The sequence below is a fragment of the Odontesthes bonariensis genome, chromosome 7 (genome assembly GCF_027942865.1).
Source record: "Odontesthes bonariensis isolate fOdoBon6 chromosome 7, fOdoBon6.hap1, whole genome shotgun sequence".
NCBI classification, from domain to species: domain Eukaryota; kingdom Metazoa; phylum Chordata; class Actinopteri; order Atheriniformes; family Atherinopsidae; genus Odontesthes; species Odontesthes bonariensis.
The window spans coordinates 36233466-36249330 of record NC_134512.1 but is presented as its reverse complement, the minus strand read 5'-3'; the positions used below and the strand labels follow the sequence as shown (position 1 = coordinate 36249330).

Below are 15865 nucleotides of genomic sequence, written 5' to 3'. Positions count from 1 at the left end.
AACATGAAACAGCAGTGGAACATTTCTTATACAGACAACATGTGACCAGATGCAGATAACTGGTGTTCAGTAAAATTAGGCTTGCTTAGAAAGGATTAGACTCAGAATTATTTATATATAAGGTTTAATTAGTCCCACATGTAATTTGTATATCTGAGAAATAAGAAAAACAGTTTTTTTCCTTGATTAAACCACGTGTGGCTTTAAAAACTGCAAAGTTATGTCCATCCATCCATCCATTATCTTTCGCTGGTCCGGGGATCGGGTCGCGGGGGCAGCAGCTTGAGCAGAGAGACCCAGGCGTCCCTGTCCCCGGCCACTTCCTCCAGCTCTTCTGGGGGGACCCCGAGGCGTTCCCAGGCCAGCCGAGAAACATAGTCTCTCCAGCGTGTCCTGGGTCTTCCCCGGGGCCTCCTCCCAGTGGGACGGGCCCGGAACACCTCACCGGGGAGGCGTCCAGGAGGCATCCTAACCAGATGCCCGAGCCACCTCATATGACTCCTCTCGATGGGGAGGAGCAGCGGTTCTACTCCGAGCCCCTCCCGGATGACCGAGCTTCTCACCCTATCTCTAAGGGAGAGCCCAGACACCCTGCGGAGGAAACTCATTTCGGCCGCTTGTATTCGCGATCTCGTTCTCTCGGTCACTACCCACAGCTCGTGACCATAGGTGAGGGTAGGAACATAGATTGACCGGTAAATCGAGAGCTTCGCCTTCTGGCTCAGCTCCTTCTTCACCACGACGGGCCGGTGCAGAGCCCGCATCACTGCAGACGCCGCACCGATCCGTCTGTCAATCTCCTGTTCCATTCGTCCCTCACTCGTGAACAAGACCCCGAGATACTTGAACTCCTCCACTTGGGGAAGGATCTCATTCCCGACCCGGAGAGGGCATTCCACCTTTTTGCGGCCGAGGACCGTGGTCTCAGATTTGGAGGTGCTGATTCTCATCCCAGCCGCTTCACATTCGGCTGCGAACCACTCCAGTGAGAGCTGAAGGTCACGGCCCGACGACGCCAACAGAACCAAATCGTCCGCAAAAAGCAGAGACCCGATTCTGAGGTCGCCAAACCGGACCCCCTCAACGCCCTGGCTGCGCCTAGAAATTCTGTCCATAAAAATTATGAACAGAATCGGTGACAAAGGGCAGCCCTGACGGAGTCCAACTCTCACAGGAAACATGTCCGACTTACTGCCGGCAATGCGGACCAAACTCTGACACCGGTCATACAGAGACCGAACAGCCCATATCAAGGAGTCTGGCACTCCATACTCACGGTCGAACACCTTCTCCAAGTCCACAAAACACATGTAGACCGGTTGGGCGAACTCCCATGCACCCTCCAGGATCCTGCCGAGGGTATAGAGCAAAGTTATGTATTATATTAAATATCTAATTATACGTATTATATTTACTTTGGTCCCCTCAGGAGGGTGGTTAGGAAAACAGTTATTTAATTTTGTTTATTCCTTCTACCATCGGTAGCTTTTAGGTTTTTGTACCATTTCGATGTGTCTCCTGACATTTATGAGTTATTCCCAAACTTTGTTCCATAAAAGCGGCAGAAAAATCCGTAAATAATTAGTTTGAGCCTTGATCTAACAAAGAAAAGTCCAACTATATTATTCGTTATCTTTACCGATCGAACACGTTTTATTTAGAAACCAAAAGTACGTTTAGAATATGGTGCCAGCCACACGTTTTAAGGTGGGGCTGAGACAAAGAAAGATGGAAAAGCAGCGTTCTGGAAGAGGCTGCACAGCCGGCAGATTACCCGGGGGCCGGTGAGGGTGTCAGGGTTGGGTATAAAAGGAAGCGCCGCAGGTTTGATGGGTCAAATAAAATCAAATCAAATCAAATTTATTTGTAGCACATTTCATGTAGAGAACAATTCAAAGTGCTTCACATAAAATAAAAGCATTGCAGCAGGGAGTGTAAGAAGCATTAAAAATACATAAAATAATATAAAGAGAAACAGATAAAATAATTTAAATGACTTTAAAAACAAGCAACAGTCCAGATAAGTTCAAAGATATCGTGCAGATTTCATGCATAGACACATGAGAACAGAAATGTCTTTAACCTGGATTTAAAAATGTCTCCATTTGGTGAAAGTTTAATCTCCACTGGCAGTTTGTTCCACTTGTTTGCAGCATAACAGCTAAATGCTGCTTCTCCATGTTTAGTCTGGACTCTGGACTGGACCAGCTGACCTGAGTCCTTGGATCTCAGAGCTCTGCTGGCTTTATATTCTCTGAACAGATCACAGATTGTAAACCATCAGCAGGCTTTTAAAATCTATTCTGTGACTGACTGGAAGCCAGAGTAAAGATTTTAAAGCTGCTGTGATGTGTTCAGATCTCTTAGTCCGGGTTAAAACTCCAGCAGCAGCGTTCTGGATGAGCTGCAGATGTTTAATGCTCTATGTGGGAAGTCTAGTTAAAGGAGCGTTACAGTGATGGAGTCTGCTGGAGATGAATGCATGGATGAGTTTCTCCTGGTCTGTTTGGGAGAGGAAACCTTTAATTCTGATGATGTTTCTGAGGTGGTAAAAAGCTGCCTTGGTGACAGCTTTAAAGTGGCTGCTGAAATTCGTGGTTCAACACTTTGTGATTAAAACAGCCTTTTGTGCCTCAAAACCCGAGTTTAAAACACTGCCACAAAGATTCGTCATATTTAAAGAAAAAGGAACAAAACTGAATATTTAAAGTGAATCAGAACAGCTCATCTAGTATCATCAGTAGGATCATTACGTGTTGTGATGCTGTTTTCTCCCCAAGCGTTCCCACTCGCTTCCTCTCAGACATCGTTTATCTCACACGTTTGTGATGAGAGGAAGAAACAGCAGCTAGTTCTAGTCGGTATGCTGTAAATAATGGAGCTTTATGGTCAATGGAAGGAAACATGTCTGCGTCTCCTCCTGCATCCTGATGGACGTAACGCAGCAAAGACTCGCTTTCACTCTAACTCGGCTCGACTTTCGCTCTCAGAACAGCAAAGATCAGCAGATGGTCTCTTGGCAATGAACAGCAGAAGTCCAGGGAGCAAACAAACAGATGGAGTTTGATTTACTCAGTGATAGCACTAATGCCTCACTGTCACTGCATCTTCATCAGCCATTTTCAAGCAGCCCGTTTAAATCTTCATCCAAGCACACACAGAAACTTGCGTCCTGGCCATCGGGGAGATCTGCGGCCTCGGTTCCTTTCGCTTAAAGCATCGTTGACTTTTCAAACTGTCGTGATGGATGAACTGATTGGCTGGGACGATCAATAAGTCAGTCTTAGAGGTTTAGTTAGTGGTGTTCCTTTGACTGCGTGGACGTGACGGAGCGAGACGAGCTGAGGCTCGATGTGTCACAAATAGGACAGGTCTAATGATATTGCTGCAAAGAAATACCCTTAATCACACGCATTGTGTCTTAGACGACATTGTGCATTTGAACAGTACATTTCAGACCTGTCGGATAGATTAATAGTTGAATTCTGACATACATTTATAGGCTTTGAGGTGAATGGATGTTGCAGAGCTGACTAAAGCCACACAAGCTGAATGATGTTGATAATATGGAATGACATCTTCATGTCAAAAGAGGCGAACTATCCCTTTAAAGACTTTCAGTAGTTTTTATTCTGCCCGACAAATGTGCTTAAATATCTAGAAAAAAAACTGAAATATCTTAACTCCTTCACTCATTAATAAAAAGACATGTAACTAGATGTGCTCAGGATGTAAGACGGAGTAAAATCCAAGTTTCTTATCAGTTACAGAAAGTCGTCAGTCCAAGCAAAGCTACCAAATCTAAAGGGCAAGCCAACAGGCTCAGTACACAGGAAGTCAGCTAATTAGCGACCGTGGAAGACAGCAGTGTAGCAGAAGGTGGGAAAGCCTTTAACAAGCAAGGTCGCAGGACGTTTAGAAGCACCTGGAAGAAACACCGGACCGCCACCACGGCTCAGGTGATTGGCTCTGGGAGACGGGAGAGTGGAAATGATGCCAGTGGGAGCGAATCTGAAGGAAAGGGAAAGTGGAGGCTACAAAACAAGATATGATATGAAAGTATTGAGCGCGTGAGAAAGCACAACTTAGACTGTAGTCTGGGATGTCACAATACGTTCACAGAGTATGTGCAGCAACACTTTACCCCCTCGCTCTGTGTGGTTCAGCTCACTCTCACTCCTGCAGTCAGTTCAGAAATTAAGAATTAAATCTTAGGCGATTAGACTTTTTTTCAGCCGTATCTGGATTTGGGAACTTCAGGTTGCTGTCACAGCGTCCTGATCTGAGGGATGCAGACCCTTCCTTTCACAGCAGGGGGTCGCTGCTGACAGCAGTCACAAGAATAAAACGTTTCACGGGGATTTCATACTCCTGGATACTGACATTTTCACTGAGGATTTGACACGAAAAGATTTATTCTCAAAGACTGGAGTGCACCAGGTTGTCACGGTTGGGTGGTGTGTGAGGCGTGGAAGGACACGGACTTTTCAAAAGGTAGAAGCAAACTTGGTTTATTCTAAAAAACAAGGTTAACATAAAGCGTGACTAAGCCGGATGACAAAACTAGACTTTGGAAAAGAAAACATGGCTAAGACCAAACAAAACAAAGAACGTGGCTGTGTTCGAAACCGCATACTTCTCCTACTACTCCTACTAACTTTTTGAGTTAGTATGCGAGTTTGAGTAAGTGAGAAGTTCCCGAATGCATACTAGATTCTCCGAAATGTTGGGTATGCATCATGAGGTTACTACTCATACTCAAACTACCCAAGATGCAACGTAACGTGACGTCGCCGATCGTCATTTCCTGTCAAAACGGCAGTTTCAAGCTAGCTACAACGAGGGTAGGTTCACTTCCTGTTTTCAAAACAAAAGCACCAATTGTATCGTAATGGCTTTTCCTATGATAAAAGGCAACGGGTATTTTGTTTTGTGAAAGTAACCGGAAGTGCGTTGCTCACTGCGGCTAGCTTTAGTAGCACCGAATTCGTGGGAACAAAATTGTAAACAGCCGGTATTTTGTCAGGTTTTCAACACGTTGGGGATCTAAACGACTACTTTCTCTCCTGAAATGTTTCAAATGTTGCTAAAGTTTACAGAGTTTAGAGCTTAAGAGAAATCAGCTTCAGGCCGGCTGATTTCAGCTCGGGCAGGAGCGAAATGCATTGTGGGTAAACGCTCTGCATACTGTCTGATCGATCAGTATGCAGTATGGAAGTATGTAGTATGCAATTTCGAACACAGCCGGAGGATTAAGGATTATAAGGATTATAAGGATTTCACAAAGACTGTGAGAAAACAGAGAGTCTAAATAAACAAACAATAAAAACAATGGCAAAACTAAAACATGAAAAAACACAAAAGAACTAAAAACATGGGGAAAAACCCCATGGCCATGACACAAGTAGAGTAAAGCTATCATTTCCAAGTGTAACCAGGCAGACTGGGAGTAAATACAAGTCAAACAGACTCGTTTCAGCTTATCCAACCTCCAATGGATAGTTACAGTAATGCAGGCTGCCTCATTGGTTGCCAGACCTCACCACTACGTCTCCGTCCTCCTGCAAAAACTCTGCAAACAGTCATCCATCTTTATTTCCAGTCTGTCCGACTGCATTAGAGCCGTTAGGAAAAGAAAAAATCTATTCGCGTGAGAATCAGGACCTTTATGGCTGCTCAACTGGGAAGCGAGCAACTGTAAGTCCTTCCAGTATGAACTCATTACCACCCAAACAGTTTAGCCATTATGAGAAGGTAGTTATTGATTCACACTTTCTTAAATGGTAAATGCACCGTACTTGTATATCACTTTTCTAGTCTGACCACTCAAAGAGCTTTCACACAACATGCCGCATTCACCCATTCGCTCACACACTCGTGCTTTGTTCGAAGCATTCACACACATTCATACACCGATGGACGCATCGAGCTGCCCCGCCTCCTTATAAAGGGTCAAATATCTGCTTCTCCTAATATGTCCAAATTGAAAGTTTTTCACATTGTTTATGAATGTTTTTACTAGGGCTGGGCAACGATTAAAATGTTTAATCTAATTAATCACATGATTTCCCTGATTAATCACGATTAATCGCATTTGTACGCAAAATGCAAAAATGAATCCAAAAGTAGTGTATAGCTTTTAGCATTTAGTTTTATTTTAAATGTGCTGCCATATGAATGAAAGTGCCATAACATTTGTTGTGCAAACACACTTTTAACATCAGCATCTTTCTGTAGTTTTTATGTAGAAGCCTCGCTCCACTGTCTGTTTCCTTGAATGACTTGCTGCTATCAGTTGTGTGTTTTGCCTTTAAGTGATATTTTAGACTGGAACTACTACGCTGAGAAGACAATTCAACTTGGCAGTGTTTACAGATGACTTTGGTTCTGTCGACTCCGCCGTCTGGAAGAACTTTAACATGAAAATGGCCGAGTAAAAGTTCCGTACCCTTCTCCATGTTTGGTGGATCCGCCGATTACTTTCTTTTCCTGTTCCACAGCAGACAGCAACAGACTTTTACAAAATAAAAGCCTGAGGGCAACAGACTTTTACAAAATAAAAGCCTGTGAGCAAAAGACTTTTACAATAATAAAATAAATAATAAAACCGGGGTGGTCTGTGGCGTAGTGGCTGAGCAGGCGCCCCATGTACAGAGGCTATAGTCCTCGCTGCAGCTGGCCCCGGTTCGAGTCCCACATCGGACGTCCCTGTTCTGCGTGTCGTTCCCCCTCTCTCTACCCCAACTTCCTGTCTCTCTAAACTTTCATATCCATGAAAGGCACAAAATAATTCTTATAAACATTTAAAAATTTTTTTTTTGTAAAAAATAAAAATAAAACCTGTGTTAATGCGCGATAAAATGTTTATTGTTTAATAACTAACGAGTTTACTCGCCCAGCCCTAGTTTTTACTGCTTCAGTGCCAGCTGGCGTCCCGTCTAACGGTGTCGTCCCGTCCGTCTCTCTCTGTCCTTTGTGTTCTGCAGGTCGTGGGATGAGTTCCATGACTGCGCCAACGTGGCGATGGCTGGCTGTCCAGAGGAGGCGGCGGCCGTCTGGGAGTCCCTACGCCAGGAGTCAAAGAAGATGCAGTTCTCTGGAAACCTTTACGACATGTGCTCCAACCGGAACAGCCATCCAGCAGATTCCGTCTCTCCGAACAAGGAGGAGCTCAACCAGGAGTCTCTAAGGGGGAGCGCAGATCATCTGGCAGGCTGTCTCCACCTTCTCATGCTACTGTCTCCTGTGCTGCTGTTGTTGTTTTGGATGTAACTCCCCCCAAAGAAATGGGACTAGTGTACATAGATATAAACTTTGTGTTTTTTTTGTTTGTTTTTTCCACGAGTCCATAGACTTTCCACTGCTTCTTCCTCCGCTCTGCCGGAGGTTGAATATTTCTAACTGCATGCTCAGATGCCCGGCAGTTCTTTTGATAACATATCTCTGAACTGCTGCTCCGGTTCATGCATATTCTCTGCCTTTTAATTAGTTTTTCTGTCGCAAAATTCATGCAGAGATAGAAAACTTCTGTACAGACAAGCCTGCAAACACATACATAGTTTAACAGACGGACGCAGGAGCCCCATGTCATCTGTCTTCGTTCCTTATCCTCGTAAATCTAGTTATTATAAGCTTGCATGAGACGGTCCAAGGAGGAGTCCCGTCTTCCTGACTGTAATAGAAAAATATGATAACAAAGCCACTGCAAATACTTCCATCTAAAGGCTTTACATTGTTCTCCTTGCTAGTAGAGACTCAGTGCAGTGACGTTCCCAGCTGGTTGACCTGGTTGGTTACATTTTTCCCAACCTTTCTGGTCAGGTGGAAATCACCCACAGCTTTTACGTTTAGACCAAAAAAGTTTGATTCTTTGAGATCATCTGAGATCAGCTCGAGCCACTTATTGAAAAGACACCGGCTGAACTTCAAACAAACAAAAAATGTTGTGTAAGAATACTGGTAATTAGACGTTTTTTTGTTTGTTTTGTATATGAATTTGAATCTTGAAGCTTAATTTCTGCTCCCAGGTCTGAGGTTTTGTTGCACTTTTCCACTGCACCTTGTCTCGTTTTCATCAATACACCAATTTATGCCTCAACCAAGCACACAAACCTTTAGGTGGGCGAACACTCTGTCCAAAGGAGAGCTTATTGTGGCGCTTCAACCAGGCCCCATCATGCTATTTGTTCTTAATGCTCGGTTGCAGTTTTGCATCCACAAATTTTTAAATTGTGTATCTGCAAACGAACGCCTTTACTGTGCAGTAACGGAGGCTGAGAGAATTTGTTTTGAGGACTGCTTTTAAGACAAAGTTCATTCAAAGTCTTATCGGTTTTATTTGAGCACGTGTACCTTGCTAACGCAGGCTACAGCTCATTAGCGACTGCTCCGCTCATCTCCTCTGAGATCTTAAGCTCCTGGATTTTAATTCCCATACATGAAACGTGTTTGATGTGATCCGGATGGGGATCAAAATTTAACCCATTCTGCTGTTTTGTCGTGGCCGCTTGGCGTGACGAATCAAAGCGGCGCAAAGACTTTAGCTTCATTTTTCAGTGCACCGTGAATCGGTGCATTTTCAGGTTCCAGTGTGTTATATTTAGAGTAGGGCTGGGCAACGATTAAAAGTTTTCATCTAATTAATCACATGATTTTCCTGATTAATCGCGATTAATCGCATTTGTACGCAAAATCCAAAAATTAATCCAAAAGTAGCGTATAGCTTTTAGCATTTAGTTTTATTTTAAATGTGCTGCCATATAAATGAAAGTGCCATAACATTTGTTGTGCAAACACACTTTTAATATCAGCATCTTTCTGTAGTTTTTATGTAGAAGCCTCGCTCCACTGTCTGTTTCCTTGAATGACTTGCTGCTATCAGTTGTGTGTTTTGCCTTTAAGTGATATTTTAGACTGGAACTACTACGCTGAGAAGACAATTCAACTTGGCTGTAAATGCAGGAGTTTTTTTTTTATTTATTTTGAAATACGGGCTTTTATGTTGAAACAAGTAAAAACAGGAAGTAGCGCCGGTTAGCTCTGTGAGCTTCACACCTGTAACGGTGATGTTACCTCCTAGTTTATCTTTATTTTATTTCTCCTTGCTTCGTGGTGTTTGCTGTAACTGTGTGAATGTGATTCATTCAACAGACTTTTACAATAATAAAACCTGCGTTAATGCGCGATAAAATATTTATCTGCGTTAAATAATCAACAAGTTAACGCGATAATAACGAGTTAACTCGCCCAGCCCTAATTTAGAGTGATCTTTCGGCATCCTGATCCCACCCAAAATGAGCGTAGTTTTGCTTTTGTTGGCTTAGAAGAAACAAGTTATATACCGACGCATCGGGTTGCACCACCACATAACGACTGGAGCTCAAAATGATACCCCAAACTTCGCTTCTTTCAAGTTTATGCCAGCAGATGTTACTATATCACACATGTTTTCTTAGACCTAACCAAGAAGTTTTCCATAACATGGCCCCAGCCAGGTAACCACCACCGGGCTTCTGGATGCTAACTCATTCAGTGCAGTGACCGCTCTTTATTCCTTACTTCCCACTTCTAAGTTGCTTAGAATGAAATTGTCTGCTGAATTAATCACAGCATGGATTATGAAGCAAAGAAAGAGTGACATCATACCTTGCAATTAAAAAAACACCCTTACTGCCTAACTTTAACTGGGAAACTGTGTTGCCTACATCTGTAAAATTTAAAGAAAACGGTGAATAAGGAAGTGAAACAGGTGCTATCTCGAGGTGTACTTGAACCTGAATCTAACGTTTTTTCTAGTTTCTGTGATTTTTCACATTATTCTGTGAGGCTCTTGTTTAATTTCTATATGTCCATTGGGAAAAATATGTGACAAATAACCCCTAAAACTCCTGTATTCAGAGCCCAGCTAACAGTTTGGACACAGGTTGGTCTTATTCATTAGGTAAACATTAGTCCTCCGCATATGTGGTTTAATTCTTGTCAAGAATTCATGAACTGAGTCTCCTTTAAGAAGCCTGCCTCACTACAGTACAGTGAACTTCCTTTAATTGGGGAATTACTGGGGGAAAAAATGTCAAGAACTAGAAAAAGCAACAAGAAAAAGTGCTGCGATTAACTTCTCTCCTCCTTTAAAGCAAGCTATTAATTGCTGTTAAAGTCTTGCATAAGTGTGCAGGTTCAGCTGAGCACTGTACGCGTGTTGGCTATGAATATGCTTCAGATGGTTCATCTTTCTCTGAAAATCATTGGAATTGGGAATTTGAAGGCCATCAGCCTAATTAGTTCATATTTAACATTTGCTGTCAGACCCTAAGAGCTAAGCACAGACTAATTACAGACAGCGAAGGGGACAAATGCAAAGCTGCTTTCTCAACAGCAGAAATGAGAAACATTCCTGCTTTTTATTCGCAGTTATGAGAGAAGGTGAAAAACTGTAAAACTGTTTAGCAGAAGACTTTATGCACATTAGAGCTACTGACGTGGCTCATCGGCATCCTCCAAGATATAACATCCCAACTATTTACAGAGATGAAAGGGAGCTCTGTCTATTTTTCTATGTCTATGTCCACCACAGTTGTTGTTGGTTTTTCTTTGACATTTCTTCTTCTACTCACTTACAATCACGAATGACTGCTGCAACTATGACTGTGTGGCGCCATCCTCTGGTGACACTCGCAGGGCAGCGTCTTTGCTTCAAATTACTAACCGCAACACGGCTTCTCCTTCAGTGCGCTAACCGTATACAACAGGACGGAGGTTTAATTAAACTAATGGTTTATTTTGTTTTGTATTCATTATTCACCAAGAAGACACAACAGTGTTCGAAACTGCATACTTCTCCTACTACTCATACTAACTTTTTGAGTTAGTATGCAAGTTTTAGTATGCAAGAAGTTCCCAGATGCATACTAGATTCTCCGAAATGTTGGGTATGCATCATGAGGTTACTACTCATACTCAAACTACCCAAGATGCAACGTAACGTGACGTCGCCGATCGTCATTTCCTGTCAAAACTGCAGTTTCAAGCTAGCTACAACGAAGGTAGGTTCACTTCCTGTTTTCAAAACAAAAGCACCAATTGTGTCGTAATGGCTTTCCCTATGATAAAAGGCAACAGGTATTTTATTTTGTGAAAATAACCGGAAGTGCGTTGCTCACTGCGGCTAGCTTTAGTAGCACCGAATTCGTGGGAACAAAATTGTAAATAGCCGGTATTTTGTCAGGTTTTCAACACGTTGGGGATCTAAACGACTACTTTCTCACCTGAAAATGTTTCAAATGTTGCTAAAGTTTACAGAGTTTAGAGCTTAAGAGAAATCAGCTTCAGGCCGGCTGATTTCAGCTCGGGCAGGAGCGAAATGCATTGTGGGTAAACGCTCTGCATACTGTCTGATCGGTCATTATGCAGTATGCGGTTTCGAACACAGCCATTGTCGAGCTGCAGTTGAACTGAAGTCAGATTGTGCTGCAGTTGTTTTTATTTGTTGCTTGTTCAGGTATGAAATCCTTTGAGATTCCTCCTTGGCCTCCTCCTTTTCAGCCCTTCTCCTTACCTTCTCCAGTCACATGTCGAGTGGATTTCACGCTTCAGGAGGGATAATTTGGCCCTGCAGACTGCAGCTAAAGCTGCTTGTTATTCTAAGTGGCTACAGGCAACGTTTGTTTCTGTTTGGCCCAGGATCAAGAAATAGAGATCAGATAAAAGACAGACGGGGAGATGAACACTCACGGAAAACAGAACAATGTTTTGGGCTGAGAAAGCTGTTTTTTTTTAGAGCTTTGCCACCGTGGAGAATGTATTCACAAATTTATTCAAGGGGCCTGTGTGGCAAAAAAGAGATGAGAATGCTGCTGGAAAAACAGCTATAAGAGATAGTCACCACCATTCCCACCATTGGTTTAAGAATAGAAGAACATCAGCGTCGCAGTGAGCGGTGCAGGCGGTCAGGGTTGAATCCACTGGTTTAGCAGCCAGAGATGAGGACTCGAGTCACTGTGACTTGGACTCAAGTCAACTTGAGTTGCTGTTTTGATGACTTGTGACTTGACAAAAAAAAAGACTTGAGACTCGACTCGGACTTGGAAGTTAAAGACTCGGCACTTGACTTGACTTGAGACACGATGACTTGAGTGTTAAGCATCTAGCATAACTTCCAACTTTGTTCGTCATTTGAAGATCCATTCTGACCAGTAAGTGCTCGTCTAATTAGCTAATATTATCCCGTTAGCCTAGTCGGTAGTTAGCTAACGTTAGCTTGATATGATACGGGGTGGACAGGTTGGACACATTGGCCAATGATGTTCACTGACAGTTACTTATATCTTTGTGTTTTCACTTTATTAAGATCAGATTCTGCAGGTAAAATTGCAATAATAAGGTGACTTGCCCAAGAAAAAATTGCTTGGGACTTACTTGAGACTTGCACATGTGTGACTTGGTCCCATCTCTGTTAGCAGCGAGTGGAATGTACAAAGGAAGAGGCGACGGGCTTACGTTTGCTTCGTCACGAGAAAAATAAATCAAAACTGGGCTCGTTTCAAAAGATATGCCATCATGTGTACAAATGCAATCCTGAAATTTAATAAAAACTGTCAAACAAATCCAAAGAGAGCTGAAGAGCTGATGGAGCCAGTTCACTTTCATACTTATGGTCATGCTTTCTGTTCGCTTTTCTTTTTGCTCCACGTGGAAACTCTTGTTTTAAAAATTGCTTATACATGAATATATATATATATATATATGTGAAGGACTTCACCCAGAGATATGCTTGGATGGTTTAAAGGGGCTCCTGTAGTTTGAACTTTAATTAAACTGACAGAATTAGCAATTAGAAGCCTCAATGGCCGACTCACCAAGGAGCAGCAGTCTGAGAACTGTCTCCAAGGAGCTCAGATGAGATGTGGTAACTGGAGGCAACATCTGAGTAAATCACAACAGAGTTTATACAGGATGTGTTTGGATAAATCTGAGCGTGCAGCACAGTGTGCTCAATCATCATAAACCGGCGTTGTTTAATGGGAATACGACTTGCTCAGATGAGATTTCCTGCTCCGAGGTGTTCCGAAACACAAAGAAAACTCGTGAAATCTCTGTTATGAGAAGTTATGTAGTTGAGACAAATCCTATTTTAGAGTGGTGCTCAATAACGCTGCGGTGTAAATGCAACATTATTGACCAGAGGAGAGTGGGGTATTATTTTCCAGGACTGCATTTGAGACTGTACGTGTCCTCGGTGTGCTGACAGAGAGCTTAAATTGGACAAGAAGGATGGCGGAGGAAAAGGAGACGATCCCACACACGATGCATCATTGTTGCATTAGTGGGGCAGTATATTCTGTGTTACTGCTGTACACACACGGCCACAACTGCATAAAAGAAAGTTGTTTATTGCTTTTTTTCTGCAACACTTTTGTTCATTCTCAACTGAGAGGATTTCAGTGTTCAATCAAACACCCAGTTCTTCTTTTCTTAAGCTTTTAAAGTGGTCTTGAGTTGTGCTGGAAGTCAGATGTGTTCGAGGTGAAGTTAACGGGACAGAGCTCAGTCCCCAGTTAACCTCCGGTCCCCTGATAATCGAATTCACACAAAAGCAATTAAATCAACAGATAGTATCATCTTCTCTCTGATCCAATCTGTCCTGAGCGTCCTGAGCGTGCTGAGCGTCCTGAGTGTCCTGAGCGTGCTGAGCGTCCCGAGCGTGCTGAGCGTGCACGAGGCGACTGTGGGGAGAAGAAACTCCCTTTGAACAGGAAGAAACCTCCATCAGAACCAGAACCAGGAACCATCTACCTGGACCAGCTGGGGGCTGAGAGGACAGGAGAGAGGCGACAACAAGCAGCGTAACACCAGACCAGGGACGCCTGCATGGAGAGGTGCATCATGGGAGCTCAACATTACTGAAGCAGTGTGGTAACAAAAGGCAGCCGGCATCCAAAGAAGAGCTTTGGGATGTCCTTCCAGAAGCCTGGAGAACTATTCCTGAAGACTACTGCCAAACATACTGATGCTTTAATGGTTTATGGAAACAAAGTGGTGTTTTCTATTCATTAGCAAAAGAAATTAGGCTGACATACAGATCAGGCAGCTGACAGAGCTTTATCCCTTCAACCGTGATATCTCATTTTAAACGGCCAATTATTTTCTAAAGAATATTGACCACTGACATTTAGATTTAGATGAGCCTTACTTTGCATTCACAGCTCTTGTTAAGCAACTTTTTCAACCAGCTTGTCTCGTCCTGCTCAAGTTAATTTGTTATCAACCGGCAAGCAAATCTACATTTGGAGGTGTCTTGACGTTTTCCCGAGAAGCTGCACACTGGAGGGCAAATGTCTGAGTTATTCGGTCCTGATCCTGCTGAAAAAAGACCAAATCAGAGCAGGTTTAAGAGCAGCAGATCCTCCTTTAGAGGATTACAGAACAATAACAGTTACTGCTTTGCTTTCCACGTCTGCTCACTGTAACATGCCTGCAGAACCGATGTTGGACAACAGATAACAGCCTCATTCTGCTGTGTAATATCTGAACTCTGCAACAGGAAACTGCAGAGTGTCTGAACCAGGTTTTTATTTTCTCACATTTCAACCACTTCTTGGTGAGAGTTTAGTCACAAAGATAATTATCTGAGGTCAAATACAGCATTTTAAAACCCTGCATGGGTCCCAAAAGTTCCGACTGAGGCAAGTTTACTTGTAGAGAACAACAAAGCAATTCAAAGTGCTTCGATTGAACGGTTTTAACGGTTTAAAAGTTTTGATAAAACAGGCTTGTATGTGCAGACATATCTTCTGTCTGGTGATTTTAATTCACTTTTGCTAATCTGAACATGTCTCCATGGTGAAACCATCACTTGTTCCTCTGTCTTTACGCAGAGATAAAGCTATTCCTGCACAAAATTATCACAGTTTTACTTGACAAATTCAACAAATACACTTCATTCTTTGATATTCACATTGATTGTTGTGTTTCCTTTGCTGTAGCTGCAGATTTCTTTCTTATCCCAACCAGCTACGCTTGTTTTAAACTCGCCAGCTATCGAATTTCAGTTTTAAAATGGACCCGGCTATCAGGACTAAACATTGTGCTCAATATTCAATTATTTTGGCTCATTTCTCTTGACCAAAACAAGTGCCACAGTTTTTTGTGCTTGAGAGAAAAGTAGCCACCTGCTCCCTCAGGAGTCATTAAGTGAAACAATGCAGAGGTTTATCGTCCTCTCGATGCTAATCTTCTGAACGAAGCTTTCTCCTTCACGGTGGCACTTCCAGCTCCACAACACTTGTTTTCTCTTTTCAGATTTGGCTGACTTGCACAAATTAAACTAATTAGGTACCGAACATTAATGTTTTGGAGCTTTAGGGATGTTGGACAGAGCACTCTGGTTCCATGCCTGCCCACACAAAGGAAATATTTAACCCTGAAGCCTGTGCAGAGACGCAGGTTAGCATGATAGCACAGAGCCACGGCGGTCACATGAATAGAAAAAAAACATACCGGGCTGAAAAGACCTTCAATTATCCTTTCACCAAATATTGAAACTTGGTATGTGAACAAATATATTTGGAGAGAAAATGTCACGGACGCTTTGACCAGAAGTTTAAATGAAAGATACATTCGGGCACTACATTAAAATACTTTCCTACAAAAGTGGCTGAAAGCATTTGTGTATTTTCATGGCTGCCTGAAACCTGAAGCCTCCTGGAGTTTAAATAGCTTATAATACAAAACAAACTGAAAACCTTGGAAAGTATTCCTGTGTTTGTGAAGAATGTGGAAGGACGTGACAGAGGGTATGATTGCTAACTGAGAGAAGGAAGACGGTATTTAAATGACTTGAACACCACAAACCGAAGCAGATATTTTT

At 42.7% G+C, this 15865-nt stretch overlaps 1 protein-coding gene across 1 annotated transcript in view; it reads left to right on the top strand.

Annotated features, from left to right (window-relative positions):
• Positions 1-10434, top strand: part of nrn1la (neuritin 1-like a) — a 37628-nt gene extending 27194 nt beyond the window's left edge. The window contains exon 3 of the mRNA XM_075471213.1: positions 6987-10434. Within this exon, the coding sequence (XP_075327328.1) occupies positions 6987-7272 (286 nt within the window). The 3' untranslated portion in view covers positions 7273-10434. The remainder of the gene's footprint in view (positions 1-6986) is intronic.
• Positions 10435-15865: the final 5431 nt, after the last annotated feature.